This window comes from Pinus tabuliformis, chromosome 4_2 (assembly GCF_031772625.1).
Source record: "Pinus tabuliformis cultivar Carrire ecotype Pingquan chromosome 4_2, CPIR1, whole genome shotgun sequence".
In the NCBI taxonomy this organism is placed as follows: Eukaryota; Viridiplantae; Streptophyta; class Pinopsida; order Pinales; family Pinaceae; genus Pinus; species Pinus tabuliformis.
This window is the reverse complement of record NC_142304.1, coordinates 1,098,363,466-1,098,382,298: the sequence shown is the minus strand read 5'-3', so window position 1 is coordinate 1,098,382,298 and position 18,833 is coordinate 1,098,363,466. Positions and strand designations below refer to the sequence as shown.

Below are 18,833 nucleotides of genomic sequence, written 5' to 3'. Positions count from 1 at the left end.
ACCCACAATACAACTTGAAATCGTAACAGCCCACCTGAATCCATCCTGAATGGTACAATACCTAACCCTCTAACAGCTTTCTAACTCATGTCGTCAACCTCCATGTACAACTTCAAGTCCCATTTAGTTAGCATCTCAAAAACTTCACGCAAACCTGTCATATGCTTCGACACTCTGCTATCCACGTACCATGCATTCACATCAATGGCACCCTCGGAGAAATCAGAAACCAGAGAAAAGTAACCCTCCAACCTTCTTGAGATGTCATTTAGCTCACTTGAAGTTGTAGCAGCTCCAACTATTTCCTTCATCTTCTCATTATCTCCCTTCTTCTTTCGTGGGCACTTGCTCACATAATGACCATATTAGCCACATGTAGAACACTTTAGCTTGCTCAAGTCCTTCTTTGACTTGCACTTCATCTTTCTTGCAAGGTCCATTTAATCTTTAATAGGCTTCTTCTTCTTGTGAAGATCCTCACCCCGCAGTTCTTCTTGGATAAAGCCATCACATAACCTGTTCCAATCTGGCAACTTATCTCGAGCGATAATTCCTTTGATAAACATCTTCCATTCCTCATAAAAGCCCTTCAAAGCAGCAAGTTCGTCACGAACTTGAGAAATCCTCGTCAGATATGGAGCCACATCTTTGTCGTCCAACATCTTGGTGTTCTTGAGCTTATCTCTCAATACCAACAACCGACTCTCGTTCTTATTCTGGAACAAGTCCTGAAGAATCTTCCACATCGCATGTGACATGTTCTTCTTGGTTAGATGAGGTATCAAGTGATCATTGACACCGTCTAGGATGATGAGCTTAGCCTTCATATCCAACTCTTCATATACTTCCAACTCCTTAGGGTATGTTGGTTTCTTAATCTCCTTGTCAGCAAACTCTCAAATCTTGTTTACCAACAAGACTAGCTTGATCTTTTCTTCCAAGGACTATAGTTGGACAAGCCATCCAATCTATCTTCATACCTCGGATCAGTTGTCAACTTCGCCATGTTGCTAGTCCTTCAACAACAAGGCAACCAACTCCCTCTTGAGTTGTACACTGTGCACACTTTGATTCAGTTGTCCCTTCAAAGTTGCTCTAATACCATGTTGAATTTTCCTTGGCACTTCCAAATCAGGTATATGTTTAAAACACAATCACAAACACACTAAAATACCACAACACCAAGCACTTTGCACAATGGAAAATGTGCAGCAGTGAACGAACAAAGTACACAAAATTTTGCCAACCTAAAACTTGTTATATTACAAATTTAATACAACAAACACAGGGTTCTTATACCAAGGATCATGGCCCTTGCAATTAGCCCTGATACAAGGAAAACTAGGGCTTAATGTCAACAACACATGACAATCAATCTGCCCAAGAACAAGAACAACTTGACTTACTTGTTGAAGAAACACTTACACCAACCCTTTCAGTCCACTTGTCTTGAACACCTGGCAGGTCCTTTGCCACCTATACACATAGAGTATAATGCTACACCACTACCTCTACCCTAGATGCTCACAAGGTCCTCTGCTACTTCAGATTTGCTTGTACATATCAACTCTTCAATCTGCCTTCTATCAATGATTTATGTTGCTCCAAGGATCACTAAACATAGGCTCCAAAACTCTGCCTCCACACACTGTCTATGTTGCTCCTTAGATCATTGTTCATGGGCTTCACAAGTCTGCCTTCACAATAGTGGATTGCTACTTCAATTGCATTGTTCATAAGGTCTTCAACACAGTGAATATACACACAAAATCACTATCAACTCCAGCAATGCAGTGATCTAGTCTCCTCCAATACACTACACATAAGCACCTTCAACACATTGTCCTAATCCTTCTTGTAAGATAGACTACAATCCTAACCAACCCGGCAATCATCAACCATGAAACACAACCACATACCTCCATCAAAGTCTCTGCTCAGCCATGATGAAACTCAGCCCTGTACAATTGTTCACTGAGGCTTTTTCGGGCCTATTAGGACTCCTGCGACTACCTCAGTATGGCCCTAATCTTGCAGCCACTTCAAAACTCAAACTATATGTAAACCTCACAAAACAACCCTTAAACCCTGCGCATTACTTTGAGGAGACTTGCTCTATACTTTAGCACCTTCTGCTAGCCTCACGGCCTCACTATGCACAGAACCAGGCGTACCGTCCTACCTTAATGCTACATATTATACTTCAACCTTCCAACAAATATAACACAATCATATGCACAAAACCATGCCTTTACAGTACGTCCAATCTTCCTCTGCTTAACCTGTACCAGAACACAAGAGAAAAGATAAATCGTCTTTCTCCTTCACTCCAGCTCGGCTCCTTGAGGATCTACGACCTTCTTTGGCTTTTCTTCCCTTGAGATGATTGCACTTATGAGATGCCAAATGAGCTTCATCTTATCTCTATTTGTAGTAATCTTAGAGGAGACACTTTTCACCAATGGTCATGTCTTCTAGCCCAAGCCGACTTGAGCCTACATGCCAAAACACCACTAACATAAGAAATAAAATTTCTTTCATTTGTTTTTACCCACTCCATTGTAGCCCTAAGTGCCCCTTTAGCCCATCAAGGGTGCCCTTCATGCATCCAATAGAATAAACAAACAATTTTCCCTTTGGTCTTTCACCCACAACGCTAGGTACAAAGCCCACCACTTGGGTACATTGCCCACAAAACCACATTTCTTTGGGTCAACTCCTCACAAACCCAGTACCCCAAGGGTTGTGGGAATACCTCCCATGCTACACATTTCAACAACTATGATGCATTTATGCTCATTGTCTTTAATGAATGGTTGTTTTCACTTGAGTTTGAGACGGTTTTGCCAAGTGGTTCTTCACATAGCAACGGAGGCCATGAGGGCACACTCATTCCATGCTTACTCCACATGATGCCCAGGCCATACTACAGTTCCTGAGAATAGCAATGACCTTGCACATGAAGTGTTGCTCCTCTACAACAGAGCGTTGTGCACTTTGATGATGCCAACAATTGATTGACACCTTTGATCACCCCTAGATACTGAAACATTGAGCCGACTTTGCTTAAAGTTGGAGATTCTTGATGATGTACCTCGCAGACCCAACATGCCCCTAGGCTCACCTTGATATTTTTTTATGAGCATCCCTTGATTTGGAGTCCAAATGATGATGATCATCCCCAAGATGATTAGGGAGGGCTTGTACCACCTCATGGAGCCCCAACGCTAGGAAGAGATTGCACCATGTTGGATTAGTGGCACCCATGGAGATGACAAAGGCCACCCATAGCTGGATTTTGGACACATGGAGATGTTTTGAGGCTTTAGGACTCTTCCTCAATTTATGGTTAATCATGATGGTTGGAGATGCATCTAGCCTCATATCGTAGTTTTGGAGCTTTACTAGCCTTAAAAGAGCATGATGTCATGCTTGGAGAGGAGTTTCGACTCACACATTGTTGGAGAATGTAACTAGTTTCGATCTTCATAATTTTTACCATTACGTGTTTTATGTAAAAAGCAAAAGAAAAGAAAAAAAGTATTATTATTATTTTGCTATACAAGCATGTTCTTCATGCTTCTAGGTTTTTGAGTCAAAGTTCTATTTGGACCTATTGTAAAAGAAAAAAAATTATTAAATATGTAATTTTGGGTCAGAAACCCCTCTAGGTGTCAATTCGACCTATATGTCAAGTCAACCCTACCCCAATGGACGTGTCTATTCGCACCCCCTCTAAATTGTATAAATAAGGGGAAGATGGAGCTCATCTGGGCACACACACTTGATGATTTATGGTCTGAAATATTGCAGAAAGGACAGAGAAGAAGTGGAGGGCCAAAGTCTGAAAGAAAGAAGTTCTTCTTGAGCAAGGGTTTGTGGAAGATCTGCCTTGGTACATCTCCTGTTGTTGGTATCTTGTTGATGGATTTGTTGGAAAGATATAAGGCTTGTCTTGTCATATAGAGGTGGAATTGTTTTGTGGTCATGGGTCTTAGATATCTCATTTGATATGATTCTATAAGAAGAGAATTTTATGAGTTTTCCCCTTGGAGGGGTTTTTCCCTGGCTTGGAGCCTATATCTTGGGATCTTCATGTTCATGTTAAGGTAATTGTTTGATGAAAGAATTAGAATAAAAATTTAATAAGAAGCCAAGTAAATTCACAAGCAATTACTATGGATAAGAAAATCTAAAATAAAGTATAAAGGCCCCTGATTTCCAACATGGTTTTAGAGCTTAGGTGGTTTGAAGGTGGCCTAAAGAACACTTCTACTGGCTCGAATTCATGGACTAGTGCATCCCTGAAAGCATCTCATTATATTATAAAAGGCTCATGTCAATCATGATGTACTCACTCCCATATAAAGCATAAAAATAGGATTCTACAGAAACCCTAGAAAATATTGCAGATTCAAACTAAGAAATCCATAAAAGTCTATGGTTACGCTAAGAAGCTTGCACTTGTTTTCTGGATGGTTTGTATTACATTACCGAAGCTTATATTCTAGATTAGCATGAATTAAACGTTGAAATTTTGTACAGTGACTGGCACGTTTGATATTATGCACTAGCACATTCCTGTGGTTGCTTGATCAATGGACGATTTGTATGTATGATTCCAATGACCCAGATCAACAGTGGTTCGTTTTTCACACAATCTTTATTGCTCGCATGTTTTTCCAGAGGCTCACTTTTTCAAAATCCCGCAATACAACGACTCACATGTTCTCTTCGCATGGCACGCATACGCGGCCTGCACTTCTCTGTAATGTCTCACATTCATTCGTGATGTGGCTCTCTGTCTCTCAATATCGAACAATATTGATAAGAATGGCTCGTTGACTTATGGTTAGATGGGACGTCGTGAATCCTATGGCCAATCTCGACTATGGATCATTTTCTTCTGAAATTTGCATTTGAACTGGCTCATACTTTACTCATAAATTCAATTTCTATGGAAGTGGCATTACATATGCACAAATGATCTCATGACCTGTAGCTCGCATGGTTTGAGTAAAGTCGACCTGTAGATCACAGTCATACTTCTGTGATTTTAACTTGAAGTATGAATTATGACAATGACTTGAAGGCATGTGTAGTGACTCAGTCAACGATGACTTATGGCAAGTATATTGAAAGGGTGATTTTCATATATGACTTGACAGTACTACATGACTTGACAAATAATCGATGGAAAAAAAAAACTAAGCTTTTAAAGCTCTATGAATGGATTGGGTTATCCTTGATGCAGTCTTGGATTGATAGACAAAGCTAGATGCTGAATTGAGGCACCTGTAGTATGAAATTCAATCTATGGATGAACTCCTACAGGGAATGGTCTCGCTCTTTTGAGGCAAACAACATATGACAAAATTGTTATAACAATTAATAGCAATAAGAATGTAACAATAAGAAGAGCAGAACTACGAATGATTGTAGCAATCATTCCTACCTTGGTTGTATGTATTGCAATATTGGTTAATTAATAGTTGTCTGGATCATCTCCTAATAACATGATGATCTAGTCCAAGGAAAGGAAAGTTCGAAGTTAGTTCCAGATTTATATATTGTGATAAGAACCAGTATGAGGAACTATAAATGAAGAACTTACTCTAGCTTTGGAGCCGACCAAAAGGAAGACCAAGACTTTGAGTTTGATGAAGATCATCTCTGCAAGAAGTAGTCTTGGTTGAAGTCAATATATAATCTAAGTTGCTAAATAGAGATCTCGCAAAATGGAAAAATGTGTTTTTGAAGAAGGCATACTAGTCCAAAAGTCTTTTTTGAAGCAGTTCCTCGTAATAATGGAAGACAAAGGTATGTAGTTTTCCTTTCTACATATGAGGTACGTATATAGTATGGTTAGGGTCTTGCAGTTAGGGTTTTACAATACCTTTATGGTAGATTTTGATAACTATAAAGTTGCTAGGGTTTGTAGATATGTGTAGTCATGAATACTATTTATACTTGGGGTTACTAAACCCTACTTGATTGAACTAACCCTAGGAGCAAAAACCCTAACCCTTATTGGTTGTTCCCTCTTAAGGAAACCCTAGCTCTTGACATGTAGGGTTTGTCGATTCAATTTTGAAAGGATAATCTAGGGTATGTAGTAAAACCCTATCAAGGGTTGAATTGGATAAACCCTAAGGCTTGAAAGTTAAAATCCTAGGGTTAATGTTTCCGCTGAAAGCATAGTTTTAAAACTCCGACTTAAACTCCAAACCAGCCGAGGGTCGACTCCGACTCTGACTCCAACTCGGTATCAACTCGGCCTAGTTGATTTCAATGACTCAATCTTTGTAAAAAATACATTAAATATTTATTTTTTATTAAAAAACATAATTTTAAAGATTTTCATTCATGTTTCCAAACACAAAGCATTAGAATATAGAGAGAAGACAACATATGATCAAAGTATGCTCATGAATATATCCATTACATCAAAATGGCACCCAGTGCATTGTCCAATACATGTAATATATAGAGATCAGAACAAAAACACATAATCAAGGAGGCTCTAAATGGCCTCTACAACAAAACATCACTATTCACTAGTCATTACTGGCTACTACTAATGAAGCCGACATCAACTGGCTCAGACTCTAAATCATAGTCAGACAGGGAAACCCATGGCTCCTCCTCCTCATCACGATCTCCAACTGCAACTGTAGAAGTAGTAGCACTAGCAGGGGCAGCAATTGCATGCTGAGATAGACGAGTTATGCACTTGCGTCGTGGCTGAGTAGAGGAAGTGCCTGCAACTAGAGGACTTGGGGTTGGGCCTGGTACTAGTGGATCTGCATTTAACTGAACATTATGTTCAAGTAATGCCTCCATCTCTAAATCCAAATCAAGACCAATATCCTCATCAGAATCAAACTCTGTTGGTTGACTCTCCACTACCCAATCTGATGTTGGATCAATATCTTCCAACACAATGGGATCTGTATCAAGTCTTTTGTTCAGCAATTGGTTGCGTCTTAGCCGGAGGTTGTATTGGACATAAACTAGTTACTAGATCAATTTTTGACCTTTTTTGTTCCAAACGGTTTCTCTTCTTCGTGTGAATCCTCTCAAAGACAGGCCAATTGCATTCACACCCGGAAGCATTGCAAGTTTGACTCAAAATACGGATTGCAAACTTCTGCAATTGAGGACAATGGCTACCAAATGCCTCCCACCATTGTGCTACAAAAAACATAGTTGTGTAATGAGTTAGCTCAACAAATTATATCCAACTTTCAAATTATAAACAATTTAACAAAATAAGAATTTGAAAATTGAACTTGTTTACCTAGCTCATCTGCTTCCCTTGCAATCCTTGCTAGGTTCTTGCCAAAGGTACCTGTGGCTCTGCTGAAACAAGTGATCTGTCAGTGTATCTCCAGTTGGTCACTCTCCTTAGGGACCATGCGCTCAAGGCACTCAATCAATCCATCTCTAACCTCCCCAGTCAAAGCTTCTACCTCCAGAGCTTTATAATGATACCTTGGGTTCAGAAAAAACCCAGTTGCATGTATAGGGCAATGGAGTTGATTATTCCATCTTTGATCAATGATTTCCCAAATGGGCCCATACTTAGCCACTCTATCCTTGTATGTTGCATTTATTTGCTCCTTTGCTTGATCCATAGCCTCATAAATGAATCCCATAGCCAATCTTTCCCCATCCACCAACCACAACACCTTAACTAGTGGCTCAACAACCTTCACAATCTCTGCTGCCTTTTTCCAAAATATTTCTTCATTAACTTTCTTTCTCACATCTTTTCCATCCTGTTTGCGAGCCCATTGACATTCATTCCATTCATCACTGGAAAACATCCTTTGCAAGTTTCTATGTTGGGAAAGCATAGATTGCAATGTCAAAAATGAGTTGCAAATCTAGTGATCGCAAGCCTAACAATATCCTTGACCCCTATGTTTTTCCTCATCAGGCTCAAAATCCATGAGTGATTGTAGATATATTTTGTTATGATTTTGGCATGCTCTATAGTGTTCTTGATCCAATCTATTTTACAAATATCGTCAAGCATGAGGTCTATGAAATGTACAACACATGGGGTCCAAAAGATGGTTTTGTGTTTTTCCTCTAACATTTTACCAGCAAGAACATAGTTAAAGGTATTATCTGTGATGATTTGAACAACACTAGCCACCCCCACCTCTTCAACAACCTCATCGAAAAGCTGAAACAACAAGTGTGCATATTTCACCCTATCAGATGCATCAACTGATTTTAGAAACATGGTTCTCTGTGGGCAAAAGATAAGAAAATTTATTATGGTACGGTTCCTTTGATCAATCCATCCATCTGACATGATGGTACATCTTGTTTTCACCGATGAGCTTTTGAAATCTTTAAAATATCCATCAATGGACATAACCTCTTTTTGCAAAAGAGATCCCCATAACTCATGCATAGTAGGGACTGTGAAGCCCTTTCCAACGGCAAATATGGCATCAAACATAGGTTCATAATATGGTGAACAAGAAGCATTGAAGGGGATATCAGCATCATACCACCATCTAGCTATGTAATCACAAGCAATTTCCTCTCAATTCTTTCTTCCAATGGTCATCTAGAGTAGGTTGCATTTGACCTCTATTAGCTTGAGGACCATGTGCACTATCAGAGGGAAAGGAGGGTGTAACGGTGAAATAACTTTTGATATCACCCTTCTTTTCAATTTTACCCTTACCTTTTTCTCGAATAGACTCCAAAGAGGGAGGAACATAGCGAAAGGGGTTGGATGCATAAGTGCAAGGGATGGATGAAGAGCCCTCATAATCAAAATTGGGGTTGGCCGGCACTATGTACTTTATACTCCTCTTCCTCCCAATTTCAGCCTCTATTTCTTTTTGCCTAGCTTTTTATTCCTCAAACTTCTCAATTTTTTCTAGCAACTTCTTCCTAATATCCTCAATTTGTTTTGTTGGTGCTGCACATTGAACAATTTGGCCTCTAATACCAGCGATGTGTTGTTTCGGCCTATGAATGCCCCCCTCCACCTCCTTTAATTTTTTTATGACAAAATTTACAATGCATTTGATTATCAATCATCTCAACATATGCCCAAGCAGCATCTTTCATTCTAGGAGCCATTTTCTAATATTTGGACTTGGAAATGAAGGACAAAAAACTGAAAATGAAAAGAAAAGAAAAAAACTCTTCAATGTTCATTTTTTTAACAAAATATATGCTTTTCAATTTCTAGATTTGCAACAACAACAAAAAACAAGCAAAGGCAGATTTGAGAAGTGAAAAAAAAATACCTTTAGGCTCTAGCCTCCTCAATGTTGCTCAAACAAACCAACTACTCAATGCTGCTCCAATTACTGCCCAAGAAGCTCCTCACTGTTGCTCCAATGATAGCCCAAGAGACTCCTCAATGCTGCTCCAATGACTGCCCAAGAAGCTCCTCACTGTTGCTCCAATGATCGCCCAAGAAACTCCTCACTGCTGCTCCAAAAACCAACTCCAACTCTTCACAAACTCCTCACAAATGCTCACACAAATGCAATGAGATAACTGTGAGGAAATGTGAGGTGGTTGGGTAACTTTTATAGGCTTGGGAGAGGTTAGATGGAGTGCAAAAAACCTAAAACCCAAAAAAAAAGTTTTGGAGTCCGCTTTTCCCTCCGTTACCAAACCGGTTGAGTCAGTGACCGGCTCGGCCAGTTCAGTAACAGACCAGCCTTTGGTCCGGTTTTTGTATCGAGCCGACCCAAGAAGGGGTCCATCTCGGTCAAACAAGCCGATTCCGTTTCGAAAACGCCTAGTTTTAAAACACTAGCTGAAATTAAAAACCCTATCAAGGGTTAGGTCAAGAAATATAAGGTTTGTAACTAGAACCCTAGAAGTATACCCTTCTAAGAAACCACAGAAACCCTAGATTGGCAGAATTGATATCATGCTCTTGTCTTTGTATATTTTGCTTTGTTGTACTTGTAGGAGAAAATTGCAGGTACATAATAAAGGAAGCAAGATGTGAAGGATAAGCAAAGCAGCTCTCATGCTTGTTGATGACTCCTTGAAAATGATGAGCATGATGGAAGGAGGGAACTATAAGGACCCTATAGGAAATGATCTTTAAGCTTCCAGCTAATGAGTTCATTTCAAGAACACATTGACTATTGAAAGATGAAGCAAAACTTTGTTGAAAATAAAGCATGCAAAGGGATGTTGACTTTAGGAGCAAGTAACAGAATTTAACATGGCACTCTAACTAGAGGATATAATTCGGCAAATCTAATATTGATGATCTGCTTGGAATATGACTTGGCTTCCTAGTAGGACATATTGCTAAAGCATGTAAAGAGGTTGGAAGGAGATCAAGGGAAGCCTTAACATGGCACTCTAACTAGAGGATATAGTTCGGCAAATCTAATATTGATGATCTGCTTGGAATATGACTTGGCTCCCTAGTAGGACATATTGCTAAAGCCTGTAAAGAGGTTGGAAGGAGATCAAGGGAAGCCCGCAAGCAAAATCTAGTATTTTGACAAGAGGCCATCATGTTGAGGTAATTATTATATTGATGTTTTGGTATTGGTTATCTGGTTGGTATATGGTTTTGCTACCTGGAAGAATGTTGCAAAAATGCATAATGGCAGTTGAGGCAAGCGTATCTACAACTGTTTGTTTTGAAATCAATCCAATAAATACATGGATTGAGTGGATGGCTTTGGTAATCCTTGGAAGATTGTGGTCAAGATGTCTATATCATCTTGGGGTGGAAAGGTAGTAGTACAAAAAGATAACCTGATGTTCATATGACGATGAAGATCACTTTCATGATGAGAAGAAGTTATGTCTAGCTCTACTTGAATTGGCTCAATATAATGCCTTTGTTGATAGAGGAAAGTGATATGAAAGGTTGATGGCCCGAATCCTGTCACAGTTTGGTTCCAGGAAAATGAAAGCTCAATTTGATGAGATGCAAAGAAAAGGAGGAACCATGCAGCTACCTTGAAGATCTCCATGAAGAACTAGCAGCTGATGTACTGACGAAGACACACCAAAAGAACTTGTGGTTATGACTTCTCGATTAAAAGGAAGTAAGGAATCTCCTCTATGCTTAAAAGGGACTAAAAAGTCTCCTTGAATGTTTGAAAAGGAGCAAGGAACGATTCCCTGATCAAGAGGGAATGAGGATCTCCCCTCTGGTTGAGAATGAGATGGACATTATATTCTCTTCTTCATGTGTCATGCGCTAGGCCAGGACTAATAGTTGTACGTCTAGTGAAGGCAATGGAGGGAGAATGGGGTTCGGACGATTGGATAAGCATCTAAGATTGATACTCCTTGAGGATAAAGAATCTGAGATAGGAGGTAGACCAACACTCTTTGATGATTGGACAGGTATCGAAGAGGACTGGAATTCTTTGAGGATGGGTAATCCAAGATAAGAATAGTCCTAAAATGAGATACCTAGTGAACATTCGAATGGGGTATATGCCTTAAGAGGTAATGTGGTGTCTCACATAAAGCCTCCTAGCATTATTCTCTGATGTAAATAGAGCTTGTCAATAAAAAGCCTTATTATGTTGACAATGTTGGTTATGATGTTGATGCTTAAAGATGGCTTATCAATCCGACTCTTCTTATGAGAATATTTCAGTTTGAGAATATCCTTGTACCAAGTGTACAATTATGAATACCTCCCTAGTTAAGAGGGAGTGTTGGAGAATGTAACTAGTTTCGGTCTTCATAATTTGTACCATTATGTATTTTATGTAAAAAGCAAAAGAAAAGAAAAAGAAAAATTATTATTATTTTTCTAGACAAGCATGTTCTTCATGCTTCTAGGTTTTTGAGTCAAAGTCCTATTTGGACCTATTGTAAAAGAAAAAGAAAAAGAATTATTAAATATGTAATTTTGGGTTAGAAACCCCTATAGGTGCCAAGTCGGCCCTGCGCCAATGGATGTGTCTATTCACACCCCCTCTAAATTGTATAAATAAGGGGAAGATGGAGCTCATTTGGACACACACACTTTATGATTTGTGATCTGAAATATCGCAAAAAAGGGCAGAAAAGAAGTGGAGGGCCGAAGTTTGAAAGAAGTTCTTCTTGAGCTAGGGTTTGTGGAAGATCTGCCTTGGTACATCTCTCGTTGTTGGTATCTTGCTAATGGATCTGCTGGAAAGAAAGAAGGTTTGTCTTGGCATCTAGAGGTGGAAATTTTTTGTGGTTATGGGTCTTGGATATCTCATTTGCTCTGATTCTATACGAAGAGAATTTTCTAGGATTTCCCCTTGGAGGGGTTTTTCCCTGCCTTGGAGCCTATATCTTGTGCTCTTTTGTTTCTACAATCTTCATGTTCATGTTATGGTAATTGTTTGATGAAAGAATCAAAATACAAATTTAATAAGCCAACTAAATTCACAAGAAATTACTATGGATAAGGAAATCTAAATTAAATTATAAAGCCTCACGATTTCCAACACACATGTGGGCAATTAGTGTCTTATTTTATTGTATTGAGCTATTGGGTTGGCTTGTAACCCATTTACTCATGTTTACTCAAAATTAAACTTGTTATAGGACTTTTAGGGAATTTAATCAAAGTGATTGACCACATATAAAAAGAGGATCATTCCATTCTTATTTTCATCATTACTTGTGTATTTTGGTCTCTTTTAGAGAGCTCGACTTAGCCTATATATAACTCACTACTTGTGGAGATGTGATATTTTTGGAGCTATTGCTATTGGAGAATGATTTGTGTCTTGGAGATGTATTTTTGGAATTGAAAGAAGGCTATTACTTGGAAAAATCGTAAGTGTATTTGCAAATTTCTAATGGTTTTTCATGAGATACATATATGCTAGGATTTTTCTCTTATTCCATGTCTGAATGCAAATATTGTTTGAAAAGTCTTGCTTGACCATTGCATGTTAAATTTGTTTTCCTTGAATGCCATAAAGGACCTCATAGATAGCTTTCCTCTACTTAATTTCTCCTGTCATAAAAAGATAATTAGGGTTTATCAAGTGAAAACTAGGGTTTCCCGCCTTACTCCAAGCATAAATTTGATCTCTTAAATTTAGCCCTAAAAGACTCCATCACCCAAGTAGGGAAAGGCATTGGGGATACTTGTGGTGTTCAAAAATCATAAAAACTTTATCTTTCCTTCATCTTTATTTTTCTAAGCCCTTTAAGGCAAGCCACTAGGGCTAGGGCATAGAACCCAATTCAATTAGGGCACATATTAGATAGACGTTGAGGCTTTTATAACTTGGATTCACCTTGATTGATCCTTGGTGCTCAAAATATAGCTTTTTTTATGGTTGGATTTGCCATAATAGGGTTGACATCATCTTCCCTAAGGCACTCACAATATTTCTCAATTTTCTTTAGAATTCTATGGGCTTAGTTTTGCACATTCAGGAACAATCCATTTGTTGAACATAATTTTTTATATTCACTGTTCATATAAACCACCTAGTGCCTCTATGATATTTCATTTGGTAACGTCATTTATGAGATTAGAAGAAACAACGTCCTCTATAAGATGAAAGATAGGTTTCTTAGTACCAATCCACATGCCATTGTAATTTAACTTTCTAATGATCCCCATATGGGGGTAGCACTATAAAGCAGAGAATTTAAGTTTAATAATACAAATAGATGAATGCACATACCGGTTCCATGATATTAAACATGGATTTACCCCTTTCTCAGAGAAAAGAAGAGCACTTTCAGAGTATCTCAGCAACTGTTGTTTTACACCAGAGTCATAAATTAAGCTGTAGTCATCCAGATGAAAATTCAGAATACAGCAGAATATTTGACAAAAAAAAGTATTGAATAGATAATGGACCAAAAATGTAAGAATATTAACCTTTCCCATAGTCCATCAAATTCTTTTGCAGGAAGAAGCCATTCTTGAAAACTAGAAATTGCCTCCTCGCCTTCTATTTCCTCACCAGGTCCCTCTTCATTGAGCTGCACATTGGATCAAGAATATATCAAACCAAAAGCACTGTCACCCTTTTTCAAACAATGCGGTAAAATCTGGTTAACCACTTCAACCATTAGAGAAAAATTTCAGTGTTTAAAAAAGGACACCAACTGAAATTGTACGAGATCGTATTATGTGTGAGAAAACTTCAAATTCATAAAGCCCATTAGAAACTTATTAAAAAAAAACATATTAGAAGCTTTTTTTTATTTTTCAACCATGAAAGATAAAACAGAACAACTTAAGCTCTGGAAATCTGCCAACAGTAGCACCTGATAAACATACACAACTGGTGTAACCTGCCAAAACAAAAGTATTTCTTGGCTGTCCATCCTTTCATCTGTAGCATCAATGGAGATGACAAAATTGTTATGAGAAAAAAGTACCATTCTTATGATAAAAAGGAAAAGACAATTTACAATACAAAGTCCAACAACTTCAATGAAAATGACGAAGCATAAGAATGTTGCCTTAATAGCACTTTTATTTCCATACAGCTATAAAATGGATTTAGAAATTTGTGAAAGAGAAAAATATATCTTCTAGGATTCAAGGCAAGATATTAGTAAATAAACAATCAGAACAAATAATAGAATAATTACAGTAACTAAATATTCTTGAAAACAATGCCAGATCTGAATGAATATCAAAATTATAATTTCTATATGGAAATTTACCTGTGTCACATATATGAATGCTGCAGACATTCTCCAGAAGAAAAGGTTCATCTGCAGGTACAGTCAGAGGACCATCAGTGTAGGTCAAACTCCTTTTCTCAAGCATCCTGAATGTGCATCAAATCACACGTTTCAAACAGTTATGACTTTTCGAGTGGCAAATCCTGTCATTGAATGCAAAAAATCAAAAAAATTCAGTGGAGCCGATGATGTCCTAAAAAGTAACACAAGCATTCAAGACTAATTCCGTACAACAAAAAAGATTAACTCATGAATCAGGTGACTGAGTTGCAAAAGAATTGCATAACTAACAGCATTAATTGTGGCAACGAAAATTAAAACACCTTGTAAATTTAGTCCTGGGATGGATCAGTCAAAACTAAGTATAACAAACGTTTTCTAAATAAATATAAGAATAATCATTACGTGTAGTTAAAAGCAGTTGATAGCACCTAGGAAGATTCAAACACATAGATGAAGTTTGATACTAGAGTGATAATCACAATCAGTAATCAGTTCAGTCCTGACTCCTAGTCAACCTAAAGAGAGAAAAATGGCTGCAGGTTAACAGAAATTTTACGTTTACCATAACTAAGCAATCATATTTTTAACTCACGTCATAAGCACTTCAGGAAAATAGATAGTTGGATAAATAACAGAAAAGTAATCCACTGGTTGGAACAGAGACAAAATTTGAACTAGAAGGGAAAAGAAATACAGAGATAAAGTAATTTGCAGTTACGTTTTATAGGTAGCTATTTATTTTTCTTTCATTAAACCCTCTATTCCTCATTATGAAATGGTGAAGGGCACATTTGAAGCTGTAGAGTGTCTTTAGAGAACAAAAATTATTGTACCAAGCAAGAAGGAAAAGAAAATCATGTAGACAGGAGCATGGGTATAACAAATTTCAAAAGCTACGAAAAACACACTAGCATTTTATAATTTTGGTAAATGTTTGCAAACGTTTGAAATCTAGAAAAGAATGACAATTGCATCAAGACTTTTGCTAACATGCATCCTAATCCTACATTATATACATGCTATCAGCATGTGTGTTCACATATGAATGCTATACTCAATAGCCTGATGGGCTAGCTTAAGTGGTTGAGTTGAGTCGTTGACTGAACTTCATGGAGGAGGTTTGGGGTCCTTTCTGGAGGCTGGCTGCCTCTGTTGCATGCCTCAAAAGATGTTCCTGCTGGGTCAGGCACCATGATTAGTGCCAACAGGTTTGCACTGGGTACATCCACAAAAGCAGGGAACTGCTGAGAGTTTCCCTGCAAGATTTTTCTTGGACAAAAAATATATGAATGTTACTTGATATTAATTGCTAACTAATATTATTCCCCAAAAAAGGATCCTACTCCACTCCAGATATATTTAACCCGATTGAAGAAACTGTTCTCTTTCAGTTTGATGGAACAGAATACGAAGCAACCAGACTGAAAATATAAACAACTGATCATTAATGCATGCACCAGTCAAGTGGTGTTTCCTTGTACAAATTTCTAAGAAGCAAGCTGATACGTTGGGTCTTTGACAATAGACTATGTACAAGAATTAAAAAACAGCATCACAGGTAGCATCAAGATAATTGCTTGATAGTTTTAGAACGATGAACCTAAACACCATTCTTCTAATGGCATTAAGTCTTTTCAGCACTAACAAATAATTTTTACTCCAATAATCTTCCACACAAATCTTCAACATATGCCTTGGAAAAGCACGGAAGAAAGAAAGCAAGATAAACATTCTTCTATGTCCACGAATGACCAAAATAGGTCAATGGGACTCAACAGTACATCAAGATGTCGGAGAAGTAACACACTAAAGTCTTGTTTAGAGTCCTAATGTGTGTAATAAAGGTCAGATGTAGGTTAGCTCTCAAGTGACCAACTATAAGTTATTAAGGTGTCATTAGAATTAAGTGATGGTAGTTAGGATAATCAGGTAGCACAATTGTGTCATGTATGAATAAAAAACACTATACTACATCTGTCAATGACTCCGTTTAACAGAACTTATATTTTTCTTATACTCCATCTCATCTATCATGCGTCTTTAAAATACAAACAATGCTATCAGAGAATAATACTGTTTTCGGAGACTATGAAGAATAGACTGTGTTTTGGACGATTGTTTGTGATTGTTAAACCTAAAAATAGAAGATCAGAGTTTGAGGGCCCATGAAGAAATTAAGGAATTTAAGGAAGGCAAATTTAATCTATATAAATTACAATGAAAAGGGATTGTTTTTTTAAATACATCATATATATATAGAAAAATATTTACACTTGTAAATCAAAAGAGAAGAGCTTATATCATTTTCCTCAGTGCTACTAAAACTGATATAAAATCAGAGTATGAAGCTGCATCTAGCGACTTTTCATCCTTAATGAACAAAAGACCTCTGGCCAACAGCTGCATACATTCATCCCTCCATATATTGCAGAAAGTGGACAGATCATTGACCTCATCATCAAAAACAAACTTACAGTGTATCATTCATCCAAAGAGAAAACACAGCAGAGATACGTAGGCAATGCCATATACCAAAAAAGGAAGAGCGGACCAAATAACTGGAATAACCAGGAAAAGCTACACAGCAATTGACCTTTCCCTAAATAAGGATGGAATATTGAGTTTAAATGTAATTCCAGCAAATCCCAGCAAACTCACAATCCCAAAACTTGTACTTCACCATCTAAGAGTGGTTTCAAACAGGACAAAGACCATCAAAGAGACTGCTCTTCACCAACCAGGCTTTGGATGGGAACCCTTGACAAACAGCAAGCCAGGCAAACATCCGCAGCTTGTAAGACACGTTGTCGCTCAGATTGTACATGCATGGTGCAACAACGACTCAGGGCGGGGGTTGTCACTCTGATCCATGCCCACTCCGTTCTAGCTGTCTCCCAACAGCAGGTTATGGGGGCTAGTCCTTATGGAAGATAGAAATGAAAGACAAGTTGGCAACCAATGAGTCTGGGAGACACAATTGAATGGCCAACCCACTTGGTTGATTTAGCAAGCTTTTAGACATTAGATTTAATTATCAATGAGACCAATGCCTTATGGAGTCAACTTATTTGTTTTATATCAATTAAAGGACCAAATGACCGGATGAACAACCGTTGTTTGAATGCTTAACTAACCTATATGCTATGCAAATCCTAAGACTTAGGTGAAATGCAAGAATCTTGGTTACTTTTAATTATATGTTTGTTCTAGATGGTTCCTTCCTCTTAACTATTTTGGAACTAGTCTCTAGAGTAGGTTGTGGGATAGAAGCCAACAGGAAGCAAGCAGAGGCTTGATTAACGATACCTCCCCCTGTGTTCTAACCACCCGATGCCTCCGGCGCTACAGAGACTATGGCTCTGACGACTGCAAGGTCACCGTGTTAACCACTAAAGAGGTGCTAGGCTCCTCAAGCTAGGTGAGAAAGGTTGTCCTAAATGTCTATCAACCAAGCTTATGCTTGGAGGTAAATTATTAGATGCAAGAATATTCCTAGAATGATATGCAAGGATTATGAGTGAGTCTTGAGTTAAGATTGTTTATGTGATTCAAGTACTTGATGTTGATTATCTTATAACAAGAGTACTTAACAATATATTGAAAGACAATCTTAAACAAGACCAAGTGTTCAATGATACAAGTGCCAACAACTAGCAAAAGATCTTCTTACAATAGTTCCACAAAGATATTGACCAACAAGTGATAACAATGATAGCAATTTAGGAAACATAGAGCTCTTATCTAATTAACCAATGATTTCCAATACAAGATGTCAATGACTAAAATTTAGACCAAATCACTTCAACCATGAACGATTATGAATTGTAAAATTTCTTCACCCAATTTTAGAGACTTATATGTGATTTATTATCGATGCAACCTTGTATTCAGAGGTCTGCAATTTTATATCAGCAATCAAGAAGTGATGCAAGATGCCAAAGATAAGCTAGAAATCCAACGCATTTAACTTCAAATGATATTCACTATAGGTCAAAATCCCAGATTTATTATGCTCAGATCAGACCTCAAAATGATGTATATCAGATCTGTAATAACTCAAAAATCAGTGATTCAATCCTTAATAAACCAACAAGGTGCGTAAATATTAATGCCAAATAAGCTCCAATGATTAGCTAATCAATTTGAATGATTTTTAG

General features: G+C 37.8%; 1 protein-coding gene across 2 annotated transcripts in view; it reads right to left on the bottom strand.

Moving 5' to 3' along the window:
* LOC149173497 (pachytene checkpoint protein 2 homolog) overlaps positions 1 to 18,833 on the bottom strand; it is a 347,964-nt gene that overhangs the window by 256,482 nt on the left and 72,649 nt on the right. For both annotated transcript variants that reach the window (XM_089424626.1, XM_089424625.1), the window contains exons 3-6: positions 14,653 to 14,759; positions 14,248 to 14,315; positions 13,856 to 13,959; positions 13,656 to 13,760 (exon numbers count right to left, since the gene is read on the bottom strand). In XM_089424626.1, coding sequence (XP_089280752.1) covers positions 13,656 to 13,760; positions 13,856 to 13,959; positions 14,248 to 14,315; positions 14,653 to 14,759 — 384 coding nt within the window. The remainder of the gene's footprint in view (positions 1 to 13,655; positions 13,761 to 13,855; positions 13,960 to 14,247; positions 14,316 to 14,652; positions 14,760 to 18,833) is intronic.